Source organism: Thamnophis sirtalis, unplaced genomic scaffold (assembly GCF_051295495.1).
Source record: "Thamnophis sirtalis isolate CommonGarterSnake01/CBP01778 unplaced genomic scaffold, rThaSir2_p1.2 scaffold_9, whole genome shotgun sequence".
NCBI lineage: Eukaryota > Metazoa > Chordata > Lepidosauria > Squamata > Natricidae > Thamnophis > Thamnophis sirtalis.
The window spans coordinates 16,001,394-16,016,878 of record NW_028261389.1 but is presented as its reverse complement, the minus strand read 5'-3'; the positions used below and the strand labels follow the sequence as shown (position 1 = coordinate 16,016,878).

Here is a 15,485-nt window from a genome sequence, read left to right as displayed (position 1 = left end):
GAAATACTTCTTTTTTACTGTAAAAAAAGGCATGAAAAGCTATGGCTTTTTGGTCAGCCAGATAATATTCAACAGAAGAGGATACAGTGGCTTTTCTATATAATTCTGCACACCCTTTCAAATTGTTCATTTAAATCCCACTATAATTACCACTATAATGATAGGCTTGTGGAACAATGGCCAAAAAGGAAGGGTGTTATTTAAAAGCATGGTGAGATATATAATGACATCTGAAAGCTTGGTGTCCTAATTTGCCAGTTCATGTCTAATTGAATTGTTTTACACCCTCTACATATCACTTGCATCTAGTGATTTTTTCCCTTTATACTGAAGACATGAATGATGAAATTTACTTTAAAGAAATAACCCCACATCAGGGGTAGGTTCCGGCAGACACTACTGCTGGTTTGCTCATTCGAGTGATGTTGAGTTGACCACGCCCACCAGAGTCACACACACACACCCAAGGTTAAACACAACCCTGATGCATCCCTCAATGAAATTGAGTTTGACACCCCTGCCTTACAAGAAAGGAAAAGAAAATTATCAAATCAGCTTCAGTTTCAGCTTCAGCTTCTTATACAAATGTTCAGAAAACAAGCATAAGTAGTCCTTGACTTATGACCACAATTTCTCTTGCCTAAAGAGCCTAAAATGCCTAAAATTTCTGTTGCTAAGTGAGACAGTTAAGTGAATTTTGACTTATTTTACAAGCTTTCATGTCACTGTTAAGTGAATCACTGCAGTTGTGAAATTAATAGCATGGTTATTTAGTGAATCTGGCTTCCCCGTTGACTTTGCTTGTCAGAAGGTCACAAAAGGTGATCACATGACCCTGGGACACTGCAAGGGTCATAAATATGAAACAATTGCCAAGCATCTGAATGTTGATCATGTGACCATAGGGTTTCTGCAATGGTCATAAGTTTGAAAAACAGTCGTAAGTCCCATTTATCAGTGCTGTTGTAACTTTGAAAGGTCACTGAATGAACTGTTATAAGTTGAGGACTATCTGTACTGTAGTATTAAACACTGTTTTCGTATTGGAGTTATCAGTTTTTTAAGAATGAGAACCCTATTTCCAATGCAAGAGTTCTACATACTTGTGTAGTATAATTACAGTATTGCTGTACTGTTTTGCATAATATCATTTATACCTATCGTTTACCTAATGAAACTCTTTTTCTAAGTATCCAAGTGGTAGAATTATATATGGCACAGCTCTACTGAAAAAAAAAATACTAGTTACCTGACCATAATGAAGCTTTTATTTAGTGGACCTTGCTTTACCCAACGTTCCATGCAATACACTATATTATTGCAGTGATTTACATAACTTGCATGATTATGTAGTGATGCAAATGACATAAATTAATGCCAGTAAGTTAGGCCATCACACTGACCCATGTCATATTTAACAATCATTTATAAATTACAAATGTAACTTCCTCGTTTGTACACTAAAATGTTGTTTCATTGTAATTCGCTTTTTTTTTTTTGCCAACTTTAGTTTTTCCAAATTTACTTAACAATTCTAAATTTAGTCCCAACATATTTGCTTTGGAATAAAACTAAGAAAAAAATGGTGCACTCCAGATGATTTAGACTATAAACGCACATGATCTCTGGCCAGTTTTATTTATGAGCCAGCTGTTATTTGGTTTGCAAGCTGACCTTTTCCTCTCCTGAGTCCATAATACAACAAAACCCCAGGTAGAATATATCAAAACATGCCTCTCCTTTCCTTGATTATTTGTCATGTGCAGAATGTGGAGATAAACACATTTTGATCCACCTATACAAGCCACATCTTCAGAATCTTCTACAGCTTGAGTAGATCTTTGGTTCATAATTTTAGTGCAGTTTCTAATAAACATAGCAAAAACTAACACGAAGTAAACTAGAAGAAAAGAGACTCCAGAAGATTGTAGAAAAAAACAGACTGTAATAAAAAGGTGGCTTCCAACTTTCATTACACGGAACATGAGCCAATATGCTAACTTTTCATTTTATTTTAAAATTACAAATACAAAAACACTTCTGTCCATAGCCTAAGTTTTAGCAGCCTAGAAATCATATATTTTCCATCCTAATTCAGCAAAAAAAAATCTGTTAGGAGTTACCAGAAATCTCAAACAAATAGTTTAACCCTGATCAAATAGTCCAACTCTATATTCTTTATTTTTGTTTTGCTCAGTCTTGAACTTTAAATCATTCCTATGGTATTGCAGGATTTGATCTTTTATCAATCTTTGGCATTTAAAGGGAGTCTTCAAATCTTTTACCAATCTGTTTTTCAAATTCCATAAAAAAAGATCATACTGGGTTTTCTTGCCACAGCTGCTCCATGTCCACATCCTTTTCTTGATTTTCTATAATATTTATGTCAGATGAAAGTTTTGTAAAGTTTTTCTCATCATCTTTTAAAAGTTTATCCACTGAAATTATTGTTACTGAGATATTAGTTATTAATATAGGAGGCAATGTTTAAAAAAAAATAAGAGAAGAAAAAGTTATAGTCATCTTAGCCTTGTTAACTCTTTTCTGCCTAGTCCTTTAGTTCCCTCTAGTGTCTATTTGCAACATTTATCTAGTCTCCATCCCTAATATAGGTTCAGTTTCATTCCAGTCATTTCCTGTGAGTATATTATTTAATTATACTTGTTTTTCAAATCTTACAGCAAAAATAACCAATATTCCAAATGTCTCTGGACACCCAATCCATTTTAAACTTACTTAAATCAAAACCTTCTTTTCTGCTAAGGTATATTATTTTAAATTCTTAAGTTTCTGTTTAAAATTGTTTACATCCAAAGAAGGTAAAACTCACCAGATGTCACATGAAGCTTATCGTTTTGAAGGTCTCTAATAAAAGTGGTTAAATTGAACATTTCTGAATGTGATTAGAAAGTGAGTTTGGCTGACTGTGTGTTCTTATGAAAGACTGTATCTTCTGATAGCAAAGATGTCATCTCCTTTGTTTCCAGGCACTCACTGGAAGCCCGACTTGGCCAGATTTTTTTTTTAAAAATAAACCATATCATCTGTTATACATACAATACTTTTGAGTACACTTATGTCAGGCTTTTCTGGTAGCTATGGAGCACGTGTTGCATTTCCATGCTACTTTTCAAAACTTTCATATGATCAGTAGTGCTTGTCAACCCTTCAAAATAGACTAGACATCTCATCCTGGGCACTTTTTTTTTACTATTACCATCTGGCAGACGCTACAGGATAATAAAAACAAGGACAAATAGGCTGAAAAGCAGCTTCTATCCCAGGGCAGTAACCATATTGAATTCTATGGTATAGTGCAATATCAGGTTTCCAATTTCATTTATATAGAAAATAAAGGATTTATAGGTATTTATTTTTATAGTCATAATGTACACTGAAGAAAGCATTTTAATTTCATTGTACCATGTGCAAAGACAATAAAGTAAACTAAACTAAGTTCTCAGGTTCCCTGTTTCAATTTGGCTGATAAAAAATATGTTGATCATGAATAAAGTCTGCCCAAACTTCATAGTTATCTTGATTTGCAAATGTCATATTCAAGAGCATTCTTGAATGAGCAACAATCAAAAATAGAAGAGAGTGGGGTTCAAGCAGGGGTTTATAAACTTGAATACTAGATTGGCTATCATCCAAGAAATTATTTTCTCAAACATGTCTTAAAAAGGGAATGGAAAATGCAAGTAGAAACTGCCTGTAAAATAAACAGCGATACAGTACATCCTTCTCTTAGGCAAGTAGTGGATCCAAAAATGTAGCTTAGGGATTAATTATCTCAATGGATAATTGAATAAGCCACTTTTGGTAAACCCTTGCCAGTCATACAGCCAATCTGTGGATGATCACTTTTTATGTCAAAACACATTATCTAGATTGGTGATCACAAGTAAATGAAACACCATATAAACATGCATCGTGAAAATCATAATAATATTAATAGGACTGTTCATCATAGCAGAGCTCTACCTTGCTTTAGGAAGCCCAGAATAATCCAATCCAGAAAGCAACCTGCTAGTGGAGAAGAAGAATCGAGTCTTTAAAAATTATGTTCTGATGGACAGAGAATGGGTAAGCTCCTGCAGTCCTTTTGCCAGATCAGCCACATACCAGTTTTCCAAACATAGTAAGAATTAATTTAAACAGTTTTTCTTTGAGATCATTAGTTATGACCTTCGCTGGAAATCTTCACTGCAGGAAATGAGTGGAAATGCTGCCTTTGCTTGCTGTATGTTGATATACCTCCAAAAGACACATGCACAACTACAAATAATATAGGCCACTTTATTAAAACTAGGTTGCTTAGCAACATATGAAAAGGTGTGCCAAGTTCTTATGCTCTATGTAGCGTCGTAGTTATGTTCCCTTGTTATGGGTGCAGACAAAAGATAAACTGACATTGTATGTTGGGATGTGAGGTCAGAACAGGAGAAGTGAACAAAGGAGTATTTATTGATTTTATCTGATTTAGAAGATGCAGGCCCAATTAATTATGGGTGGCTCACAGCCAGAGGTGGTATTCAGCCAGTTTGGACCGGTTCACCCAAACCTGTAATTGAAATCATGGATGGGCCTGCCCACCCACCCAGGCTCTGAGCTGTCCTGTTTAGGCATGTTTTCAAGTCGTGTGCATGCGTGCAAGTCATGTGCGCGAGCAAAGTGCATGTGCAGACAGCTGTGCGCATGTGTCGACGGGCGTGCTCACATTTGCGAACCGCTAGGGAAAGTAAGTGAATACCACCCCTGCTCGCAGCATTAAAAAACTGACAGACGAATAGACAGATAGATCAATCTAGTATTTAGACATAAAGATGGAAACCAGGAAGACTGAGTTCTAACTCTGCCTGATGTATGAAAGCTGATTGGGTCATTTTGGACCAGCTATTCTCTCTCAGCCCAACTTACTTCACAGGGGGGGAAATAGTAGCAGGAAGGTCTATTATGTATGTCCTCCGTCTTGAGTTATTTATAAAAATAACAGGCAGGATATAAATAATTTGCAACACAGAGTCCATTCCCCCAACGTCCTCCCAACAGTAGATGTCCATAAAACATATACTAATAAGGGTATATTGGAGCTGCAGCCCTTTTGTTATGTATGATCATGTTGTAACAATGTTCATGATCAGGGTTAGTTATTTCTTATTATTAAACACAAAGCATAAAAGTGATTCTGATTAACAGAACTTTACCCTCAGCCCCGGAAAAAAAAAGAATCTGGAAAGTTTTACCATCAAAGTGGAAACAATGAAATATATATTCTGCAAATAGGCTCACATATTCTTCACTGCAAATTAGTCAAATATTAATAAAGAAGTTTAAACATTGAACAAATTATAAAAATTACATTTGGCTAGATGGAATATATCCTACTATGCATATTTGAAAAAATCCCTGTAGAACTAAAAGCCAACATTACATGACAACTGAAGGCGGGATTGAAATGAAAAGGAATAATTTGTCATAGTTGACCTCCAACCACCACCAGGATATACACTCAGGATGTGAGTCTTCCCTGCAGGAATATGTGATCATTGAATGTGTATCTTAAATGTCAGGTTTGTAGTCTGTCTTTTATAAGGGGTAAAGGAAAACATTAGAACTATTTAATTAGTCTTTAAATAAAAATAGCCCAGAAGGAACAACGAAAAAAATAAGACATAAACCAAACCCAATAGAACAATAGGCCATAGCCTTTAACAGGGGAGCAAATACTGCAGAATAGAGAGCTGGTCACATTGCAAAAGAGCCGAGGAGCTAAACAGAAAACAGGGTTATAAAACTGTAACTAGAGCTTAGTGTTAAGGAGATGCCAAAGGCAAATAAGTGTTATGCTTCTCAAATAAAATAAACCCTAAATCAAGACTTAAACCAGGGATTTCATGAGACTGCATGTGTCAGGGTCCAAGTAGCACCCCCAATAAAAGAAGACTCCGAGGCTTGAAGTTCCTTAAAAGTTCCATTTTATTAGAGATGTCATATTGGCACACCTGGTAAAACCTGAATCTGAAAGCTTCCAGATTTTCCCCGCCCAAATGAAAGTCCAAGTCCCTGCCCAGCACCCAGATGTCCATCATGTGATCCAATCAGGCACCGTCCCAACTGGAGATGCCTCGCAGTCACTCCAGGTGCAGGGCAAGATGTCCTTGGCTATCTGAGAAAGGAATGTTATTATATACTCCAGATAATCCTCCCTCCCATTTTCCCACAGCATTAAATGTGGCAGGCCTGAAGGCCCAATGCAAAAGACAGGATGTCTGTGGGTTCACATAACTTTGCTTTCCATCTTTGGTTCCAAAGTTGCAGTTTCCGAGACAAAACTGGATGTGTATTTGGGGGGGGGGGTTGTTTTCAGACACACAGATCCTCAAAGAGCAAGTTGCAGGTGTGGTGAGGAAGATCTTTGCCCAGATTCATGTAGTACAGGGGTGTCAAACTCAAGGTGTTTAGATCTGGCTTGTGGGGGCCCCCTGAAAAAAATGAAGAACAGGCCCGCAGTGCCTCTGCCAGTGGAAATGGAGCTCGGGAGGACCACAGACAGCCTTCCCAGCCCTGTTTTTGGCCAGGACAACCTCCTGCAGTCCTCTGCCAGTGAAAACAGAGCTCAGGGGCTTGGTTTTCGCTGGCAGAGGGTTGCAGGAAGCCATGCCGGCCAAAATCAGGGTCCTAAGGGGCCACGCACAGCTTCCCTGAGCGCCATTTTCGCTGGCAGAGGGCCATGCCCCCCCACCCCGCTGAGGTCAAACACAACCCTGATGCGGCCCTTAATGAAATTGAGTTTGACACCCCTGATCTAGTGCATCGGTTGCATCCTTTCCTGGCTTGATAGTGCTTTCTCTTGGGACATAGGAAGTCAACCTCCTGTGTTGTGGTCTCTGCCCTCTGCGACAGCATTCTGCTGGCATTTCAAACAGCCCTGATCCTGTCATCCTTCGAATGGGTCTTGAAGGCCAGGTTTTTCTCTGAGCCCCAAAAGAGGTTGGAGTAAGTGCCCATTTAGACTGAAGTGGTGTGTGTGTGTGTGTCTATTTTTCTTGATATGTCTTTTGTTTCTTTTGTTGGTCCTGTCAACTATGGTTTTATTTTTAATTTGTGTTGCCCAGGGTCACTGTTGACTTGGGTGTCCATAGAAATCTAAATTAGAAATAAACAAGGATCTAAAACCCTTGCTGAGATTTATGACTTTTGGAAAGTAATGTGATATTGGGAACAGAGAAATTTTTCTGCGTGTGTCTGCATTGAGATCAATCCCTTCAAGAGATTATTTCGGCTTTCTTTGACTGTTGTTGCATTGTGGTCCGTTTCTGTCTTGTTGTAGCTCATACTTTCTGGAGCAGATAGGGGAGAACACAGAGATTTCTTTCCTTTGGAAACATATGTTTGTATAAAACCACAGAGCAAGTTGTGAGTACATTCGTGCACATGTTTTATTTCATTGCAGTTAGATGAAAATCCCAAGTTAAGAGAGTATTTATACCCGCCCACCTACCAAATATCTCTGTCTCCAGTCTTGATCAATATTGGATATGAATCTGAGTGTGTTGGAAAGCTTGAATGCGGTTAAAGATAGATGGAGCCAGCAGAGCTTTGCTTTTAAAGTCATGCTTAGAGAGCAAAGAATTTTAGAGAATCAGCTGAGGAGGAAAGTATTTTAGTCATTCAACAATACAAAAAGCTATTTTTTTAATCACGCTGAACTACTTTAGTAGCTATAATGAATCATTGCATGGAAAGAAATATGTTAATATGAAAAAATGCAAATCCCCGATACATTTGCACAAGTCACTTCACCAAAGAACACTTTAAAAAAAAGTTTGGTTTGCTTCAAAGTAGGGGGAACCTCCTGCATAGAAATCTTAAAGTATGCAAATTTAAGGATCATGCGGGCAGATTTCAGGGAATTTTGAGTAAAGTAAATGATATCGTACAAATACTTTCTGTACTTACATACATTTCAGTGTCTCTGTCTCCCAATTGAGGTGTAGGTCTAGTTGAAGAAAAGTAAGAGAGAGAACCATTTGTTTTTCAAAATGATATTATTAAGATTAGCATTATTATTACTACTACAATAAGGAAATTCAAAGGAAAAAAATCTCACATTAGATAGAAGAAGTTGAATAACAAGTATAAATTATAAGTATTAATAATACATAAATAAAAACATACGGAAGCTTTCCAGTAGCACATTTCCCTTCTTTTTGTTTATTTCTCTAGAGAAATAACAGAGAGGGAGGGAGAGAGAGAGAGAGAGAGAGAGATGTTAAGGATTAAACATTTATGTTAAACATTAAAGATTATTGCTACATATATTTGAATTAATATTCCAAATGTCTAAATTTTCTCTGCTGATATAATATAGTGGGGAATTTTTTTTGCTGGCTAAACTTCTGTTACGGATATACATCGTCAATGAAACCATTGCTGCATGTTCCCCAATTTTGGTCCTCCAATTTGACATCATCAGCAAAGTTTCTTTTTTCCAGTGTTGTGCCAAATTTGTTCTTGCTGCCATCAGAATATGTTTTAATAAATTCTGCTGATATCCATTTATATTTTTTTCTGGAATTCTACTTATCCGTAGATCACGTTCAGAAAGGAGAGCCAGCTATTTCACCCCTCAGCCTCTTCCCTATGCATGATGGCAGCTGTATGACGTCATCCCAGAAGTGGGCAGCATGTTGGAACAGCCGCAATTCATTGCAGCCAGTCCCAAAATGGTGCTCAAGTCTGAGATGGTGACACAGCCTTGTTGTCAGAAGGCTGCTTTCAGCTGCTTTCTGAAGGAGATCTACAGAAAAGGTACATCCCCAAGACACGAGGAGAAGGAGGATGGGGGAACCAGCGTGATGAGATGCAGGCCCCAAACCTGGAAGAACCCAGCAGGCTAGAATGGGGGAAAGATACACAGGTGCACTGTAGCATCCCTTCAGTCGGTCATAAAGTGGGTGGATTGCCAAGTGCGTAAATTTTATTCCTATGACTGGAGCGGTCCTGCAGCGGCTGTAATTTTCAACAGGCCCCTCCTAAACCTCTTTGTTCAGCTCCCTCATAATTTCAAACGGTCGCTGAGTGAACAGTCATAAGTCAAAGACTAGTTGTATTTCTTTTGAAGATTTGCATCCACTTTATCATACAGTTTTAATTTATCCCATCTGTTTTGTAGTTCAATCAATTTATATATACACCCTGACAAGTGAGCTTGATTTTTTTTATAAATATTTCAAATTCTGTCAAGTTTCCTCAACGTCTGTCCTTTTTTGAGATGACTTTTTATTCTTCCAGCAATTTGTAAGTATGTTAGTCATTGTACATTTCTAATAAGCAGTTCTTGCCGTGCCTTTAGTCTGTTTCATGAGTCTTGATACACTATATTGGCATATGTGATTGCATATTTATTGCTATAGCTGTCTTTGAAATAAAAGGTGTTTGATAGTGAAGCTAATGGAGAAGTCACCAGATTTACACTTGTTTTTAAAAAACAAGAGATAGAATTGTTTCATTCACCACATTAATTGTCCATAAACCATGTACGACTCGTCTATGGATGGTACTATATTATAAATTCCTGTTTCTGGTAGGCTGTCACCTGCTAAAGTTGGTTTGTTTTGTTCAGTAATTTTGTAGACTAAGCAGTTAATGCTATTACCATTTTATTACACTTTGTAATTATTTTTTATCACACGTTGAATCTATTATTTTTTATTTTAAACTTCTAAGATGCTATTCATTAGAAAGACAAGACTCAAATGTCAGTATCAGTAAAAAATAATATTTCCTGTTTTATCAAGTCATTGTGTGTTTTATGGTAGGTTTCATTGGAAGAAATTATATCTGGTCTTGCTAACATAGCTATTCAAACAGTTAGTTCCAGCACGTGAAATTGTATTTTTATTTTTTGATAGCATTAGAATATCTTTTCCTATTTGCTTTCATAAACCAAAAAAAAAAAAAAAAAAGATTTTTCTGTTCTAGGAATCTAATAAAATATGTTGATACCAAGGTGTTTCTGTTCTTTCCTATGTGGCATACTTCTGTTCCTTGGGTTTATTTTGACTATTTTCTATTCATGTAGACATGAACAAAATGTTCTTTGCTTGACCTAATCGAGCTGAGAAATGTTCTACTGACAAGCTACTTATCTGTAAACATTTTTAATCTTTTTTTTACTCTACTGCCTTTGAGATTATTTAGCAATAGAGTACTTTTAAAATCAACTTTTTAATGTAAAAGTCTATAGTATCATAGCCTTATTAGACATCTGTCCTTTTTTAGATATTCTAGTCAATTGTTCTATATTGAACACAATATACAATATTTTTTATTGAGTAAACACCTGACCATATCAAAAAGCTCTCCAAAGAATTCACAAAACACAGTAAAACATATTCATGCTCAATTTGTTTTACCATGTTTCCCCGAACTCCCCCCCCCCAAAAAAAACAAGCACTTAGCTTTATTTTCAGGAAGGTCTTATTATTTTTGATGTTCAGGAGGCCTCTTAACCTTGGCCCATGGCCCATTGATCACCTGGTCCAGAGAGGGCTAGAAGTTCTGTCTGTGTTTCTGGTACATTCTTGCCAGCCCTAAGATCACTGTGCCTGCTGCTTTTTTGCAGCCGCCACTAAGAGAAGGGGCGTGGTAGCTAGGATTTGCAGGAGTGGCCCCCTTGAGGCCATTCCACGAGGATGGCAGGTGTATGTGGGGCGCTTGGGGCATGTTCCCCCCTTCTCCCCCAGGAAATGGTGGGGGCAGGCTGCGCATGTATTTAAATATTTTAGGAGAGGGCTTATTTTAGCACATGCGCTCAAAAGCCCGATTGGGCTTCCTATCTGGGGCGGTCTTATTTTTAGGGAAACAGGGTAGGTAAGCTATTTTCTTCATAATGGCCTTTGATATGAAAATTGCAGCCTTTCTAGTAATATGCAAATTCACTCCCTATAAGAGGTATGACTCTTTATCCTGATTATCCCAATCAATATTTCTTAATTTTTAAACAGAATTCCAAGTAAATATCCATGTCCCCAGAATATTGTTTGCATTCATACAAGATATATATGATACTTTCAGAAGCAGGTGCACCACCTATACAGCTTTTCTGCAAATACAACTCTATGGCAGGGGATCCCAACTCCATGGGCCATCTGTTTTAAAGAAAGGGATGTCTAAAATATTTTGGGAAACAACATTGTATATTTATATTCTCTGTCATAAATCTGTATTGTATTTCTTCTTACTGAAGTGATCACTGATTCGGATGCTTATTTCTCAGCATATGCAGATGACGATTCAAGCTCTTCAGGACGAGCTGAGGATCCAGAGGGACCTGAACCAACTTTTCCAGCAAGACACCTGCAGTAGATCCAGTGAACCGTTTCTGACAGAACTAACAGAAGAAAACTTCCAACGACTTCACACCGAGCATGAGCGTCAAGCCAAGGAACTCTTCTTGCTGCGCAAAACCCTGGAAGAAATGGAGTTGCGCATCGAGACTCAGAAACAGACCTTAAATGCTCGTGATGAGTCCATTAAAAAGTTACTGGAAATGCTGCAGAGCAAGGGATTGTCTGCAAAAGCCACCGAGGAAGATCATGAACGCACACGAAGGTTGGCAGAGGCCGAAATGCACGTTCATCACCTGGAAACCTTACTAGAGCAAAAGGAAAAGGAGAGCAGCTTGCTCAGAGAAGTGAGTTATTCACATAATCCATCTAATCTTGCCCAGTTCTTCTTCTTTTATCTTTTGATAGGAGCAAGCACTTGCAGATGTTTTTAACCAGTTTAAAGCAACACACATCTTAGTCTGGAATCTAAACTTACTTGAGTGCAAATTGGTTTCTTATTCATAATTTATTCTGACCGCACATATCATTTGATAAATTTTGTGTGTAGGAAGTTGTGGATGTATCTGGGAATAATATCAAAAGCATCAAAAAAAAATTGGAAGCTGAAATTTGAAATTTTGGGTTGTGAATATCCATTTATGTTTCCACCTGGATTCAGACATGGAGAGGGTATGAGTTAAGAACATGTCTAAAAACAAAATAAGCAACATATTTATGAACTTTACTTTTTTGTTCTTTAGGAGTTCATTTTTGAGCAAGAAAAATACTGGGAGCAATCAGGAATTTATCCTATCCTTATATAACAGCAAATCTATTCTGTGTGTTTATAAATAGAACCTACCTGAATCACCACAATCTGTACATTATTCTTTTATTTGATTTTACTGGGAAGCTGTAAATGATTGTCTAGTTCTATTTAGAAAACCAGAAATCTGGGCAACAATAAAGAATGACAGTTCTATAGTTTCCATAGAAACAATTACTTTACTATAAAGGATGTTTGAAACCATTTGTTGTTTTGCATCATGTTTCAAGTGGAGTAAGCATTATATTCTTCATTGATTTTCATATAACTTTATGATTAAATTTATAAATTTAAGGCAAAACAGCTGAGTTATTTTGGACAGAACATATTCATATAAACAAAATCAGACATCATATAACGCTCAGAGGCTTTCTTATAGATAAAACTTGCTTTCCAAATTTCTTTTGTAGATTAAAATCATATTTACAGCAAATTAAAGTCAAATTATGTAAGGAAATCTGACAGCTCTATGGGAGGTATACAGGTATGTAAGAGGGTACTGAACAGTCTAACAATAAAAATATTGAAGGAGACTTTTGAAGAATGGAATCAGAAAATAACTCAATATCAACAATGTCAGTAGTGGGGTCTGCTTCTCTGAACAGACTGTATCCAAAATATGTTATTGAAGAAATGTTAGATGTAGAAAAAACATATCTGACAAAATAGAGATGATATTGAAAGTGGATTTGCAACTTACAGTCTAAGAGAATGTTTTAGAAAAGGTACATTACAAACCAGAAAAGTGACTTGAATAATTTTCTACTGAAAATTACAAAATAGCAATAGCAATAGCAGTTAGACTTATATACCGCTTCATAGGGCTTTCAGCCCTCTCTAAGCGGTTTACAGAGTCAGCATATTGCCCCCACAGTCTGGGTCCTCATTTCACCCACCTCGGAAGGATGGAAGGCTGAGTCAACCTTGAGCCGGTGAGATTTGAACCGCTGAACTGCAGATAACAGTCAGCTGAAGTGGCCTGCAGTACTGCACCCTAAAACCACTGTGCCACCTCGGCTCTAATAGGCTTCTTAAAGCTTTGAAGAATTATTTGTGATAGGACAAAGAAGAAATGAAAGTGTACAACAATATTTAAATGAACTAAAGAGTCCAAAAGTACAATGAAGGAATATAAAGTTGGTTTATTTGATCAAGAATAAAATAAGACATGTTACTCCTGGCTCCTGAATAGATTTTCAACTAACACCAGGATTGAAAGATAATGTTTTATGGATTTGTTCAGAGGTAAGAGATGATGAGATAAATGTTTGTAACCTTAGAGGTGGTGAAGTGTCATTAAAGTTGTTTCTACTTGTAATTAATTTTGGAGGCCACTTCTTTATATATTTCTTTTCTGTCTTTTATTAGATCTTTTCTTTTTCTTTTCTCCCCCTTGCACTTTTTACTCTTCTCTAGTTTTTTTCCCTTTAGTCTTAATGCTTACACTACACATATATTTAATACCTTATGCTAATATTTAATATGATTTAATATTTCTGGATGTTTCATTATGAAAATTACTATAAAAATGGGAAGAAAAAGAGTGCATGATTTGTTTGTCATTATTCTAATCCAAGAATAATTGTGGTCTAGTGCAAAACCGTTTCTAATGTTTTAGTCCAGGCATTTTCATTTTGCTCCTTCTTAACTACAGAGCAGGGATGTGGTGGCTAAGACGCTGAGCTTGTCAATCAGAAAATTCAGCAGTTTGGCGGTTCAAATCCCTAGAGCCGTGTAATGGAGTGAGCTCCCGTTACTTGTCCCAGCTTCTGCCAACCAAGCAGTTCGAAAGCATGTAAAAATGCAAGTAGAAAAATATGAGGAGGGAAGGTAACAGCGTTCTGTGCACCTTCAGCGTTTAGTCATATCGGCCACATGACCACAGAGACATCTTTGGACAGTGCTGGCTCTTTGACTTTGAAACAAATGAGCGCCGCCCCCTAGAGTCGGGAACGACTAGCACCTATGTGCAAGGGGAACCTTTACCTTTAACTACAGAGCACTTACGTCAGCTGCACTTGAATTGTTTTGATGAACAGTTCCTTGTTATCACTGTGGAAAGAGCTGTCGTCATCAGTAACTAGGTGGTTGCTACTCTGGGAATGTAGGAGTATTGCTGGCACAGATGCTTTATCAGCTTGTTGAATACATAGCAGATTGTTGCTCTTATTTATTAATCCTGTTTTTCCCCAAGTATTTTGTCCTTCTGGAAGACGAAAGTTTGATAAGATCATTGCTAATAGGTATTTAAAAATTTTAAAGTTCCTTTGGCTATTACTTTTTGAGTATGCTTTTTTTGCGGAAAATTATTGGCATGGAAGTTCACTGTAGCTGTTTCTTGTTTGTTTAAAAAATAATAATAACTGTAGCTGTACCAGGAAAAAAAGTGGAATTGTTTACCTATAATACTTTTTCTGTGAATCCCAGATGTTTGATGCTGTTGTGTTTAGGTACCTACTTAATATTTCTTCTTCTTAAAACAGGAGATGCACCGTCGTTTTGAAAATGCTCCTGATTCTGCCAAAACTAAAGCTTTACAGACTGTTATAGAAATGAAGGTAAAAGAAACCATTTTTCTAACAAATGGAATCGTTTTTCTCTCTTTATTTTTTGAATTTTCATTTTGACATGTTGTACAATGCACTGATTCCTTTTTAGCACCTCTGCTATTGTCAGGAGAATTTTAAGAGTATTGTATAAATGTGCAGAACTATTTATATCTGGTTTATATAATGTATGTGAAATGATATAGGTCTATTTTACCTATTGTCATACTTGGCATCATTAATTCTTTTAATGTATTCCTATTTTGTTATATATTCTAGATAATTGTTCATTTCATAGGAAGAACTTTAATATAAAATAGTTTCAATAACAAGGAAATAATTGTTATATTTGAAACGGAAGAAAAATATTACAGAAAAAAATTAAGAAATAGTACATTTTTTTCTAGATGATGTTCCATTCCTTTTGAAAGGTCTTGTATGTCAGCATAGCTATTTTCATTGAATGTACAGATAAATACTTCTGACCGTGTTGCTGAGATGTAAATGTTTTTCTGTTGAAGGATTTTTTCTTATTTGCCTCCAAGTTCTCAGTGTATTCCCTGTGTTATTTCTGGGTTCAAAATGCCACTTTCCATTACTGTATATCTGTTTTCTTTTTAAATTGTAGATGTCTGTGGAGATTTTCAGTCATCCAGGTCAAGGTTGTCCCAAAGGTATTTTTTTTCAAAAGGAAATTGAACTTTCTTGTTTTTCCCTTGAAGATGTTTTGCTTCTCATCCAAGAAGCTTCTTCAGTTCTGAATCCTTCCATTCGCCA

General features: G+C 36.7%; 1 protein-coding gene across 11 annotated transcripts in view; it reads left to right on the top strand.

The window, feature by feature from the left end:
* LOC106550126 (ELKS/Rab6-interacting/CAST family member 1) overlaps window positions 1-15,485 on the top strand; it is a 150,347-nt gene that overhangs the window by 10,065 nt on the left and 124,797 nt on the right. For all 11 annotated transcript variants that reach the window (XM_014067925.2, XM_014067924.2, XM_087722909.1 and 8 more), the window contains exons 3-4: window positions 11,285-11,701; window positions 14,646-14,720. In XM_014067925.2, the coding sequence (XP_013923400.2) occupies window positions 11,285-11,701; window positions 14,646-14,720 (492 nt within the window). The remainder of the gene's footprint in view (window positions 1-11,284; window positions 11,702-14,645; window positions 14,721-15,485) is intronic.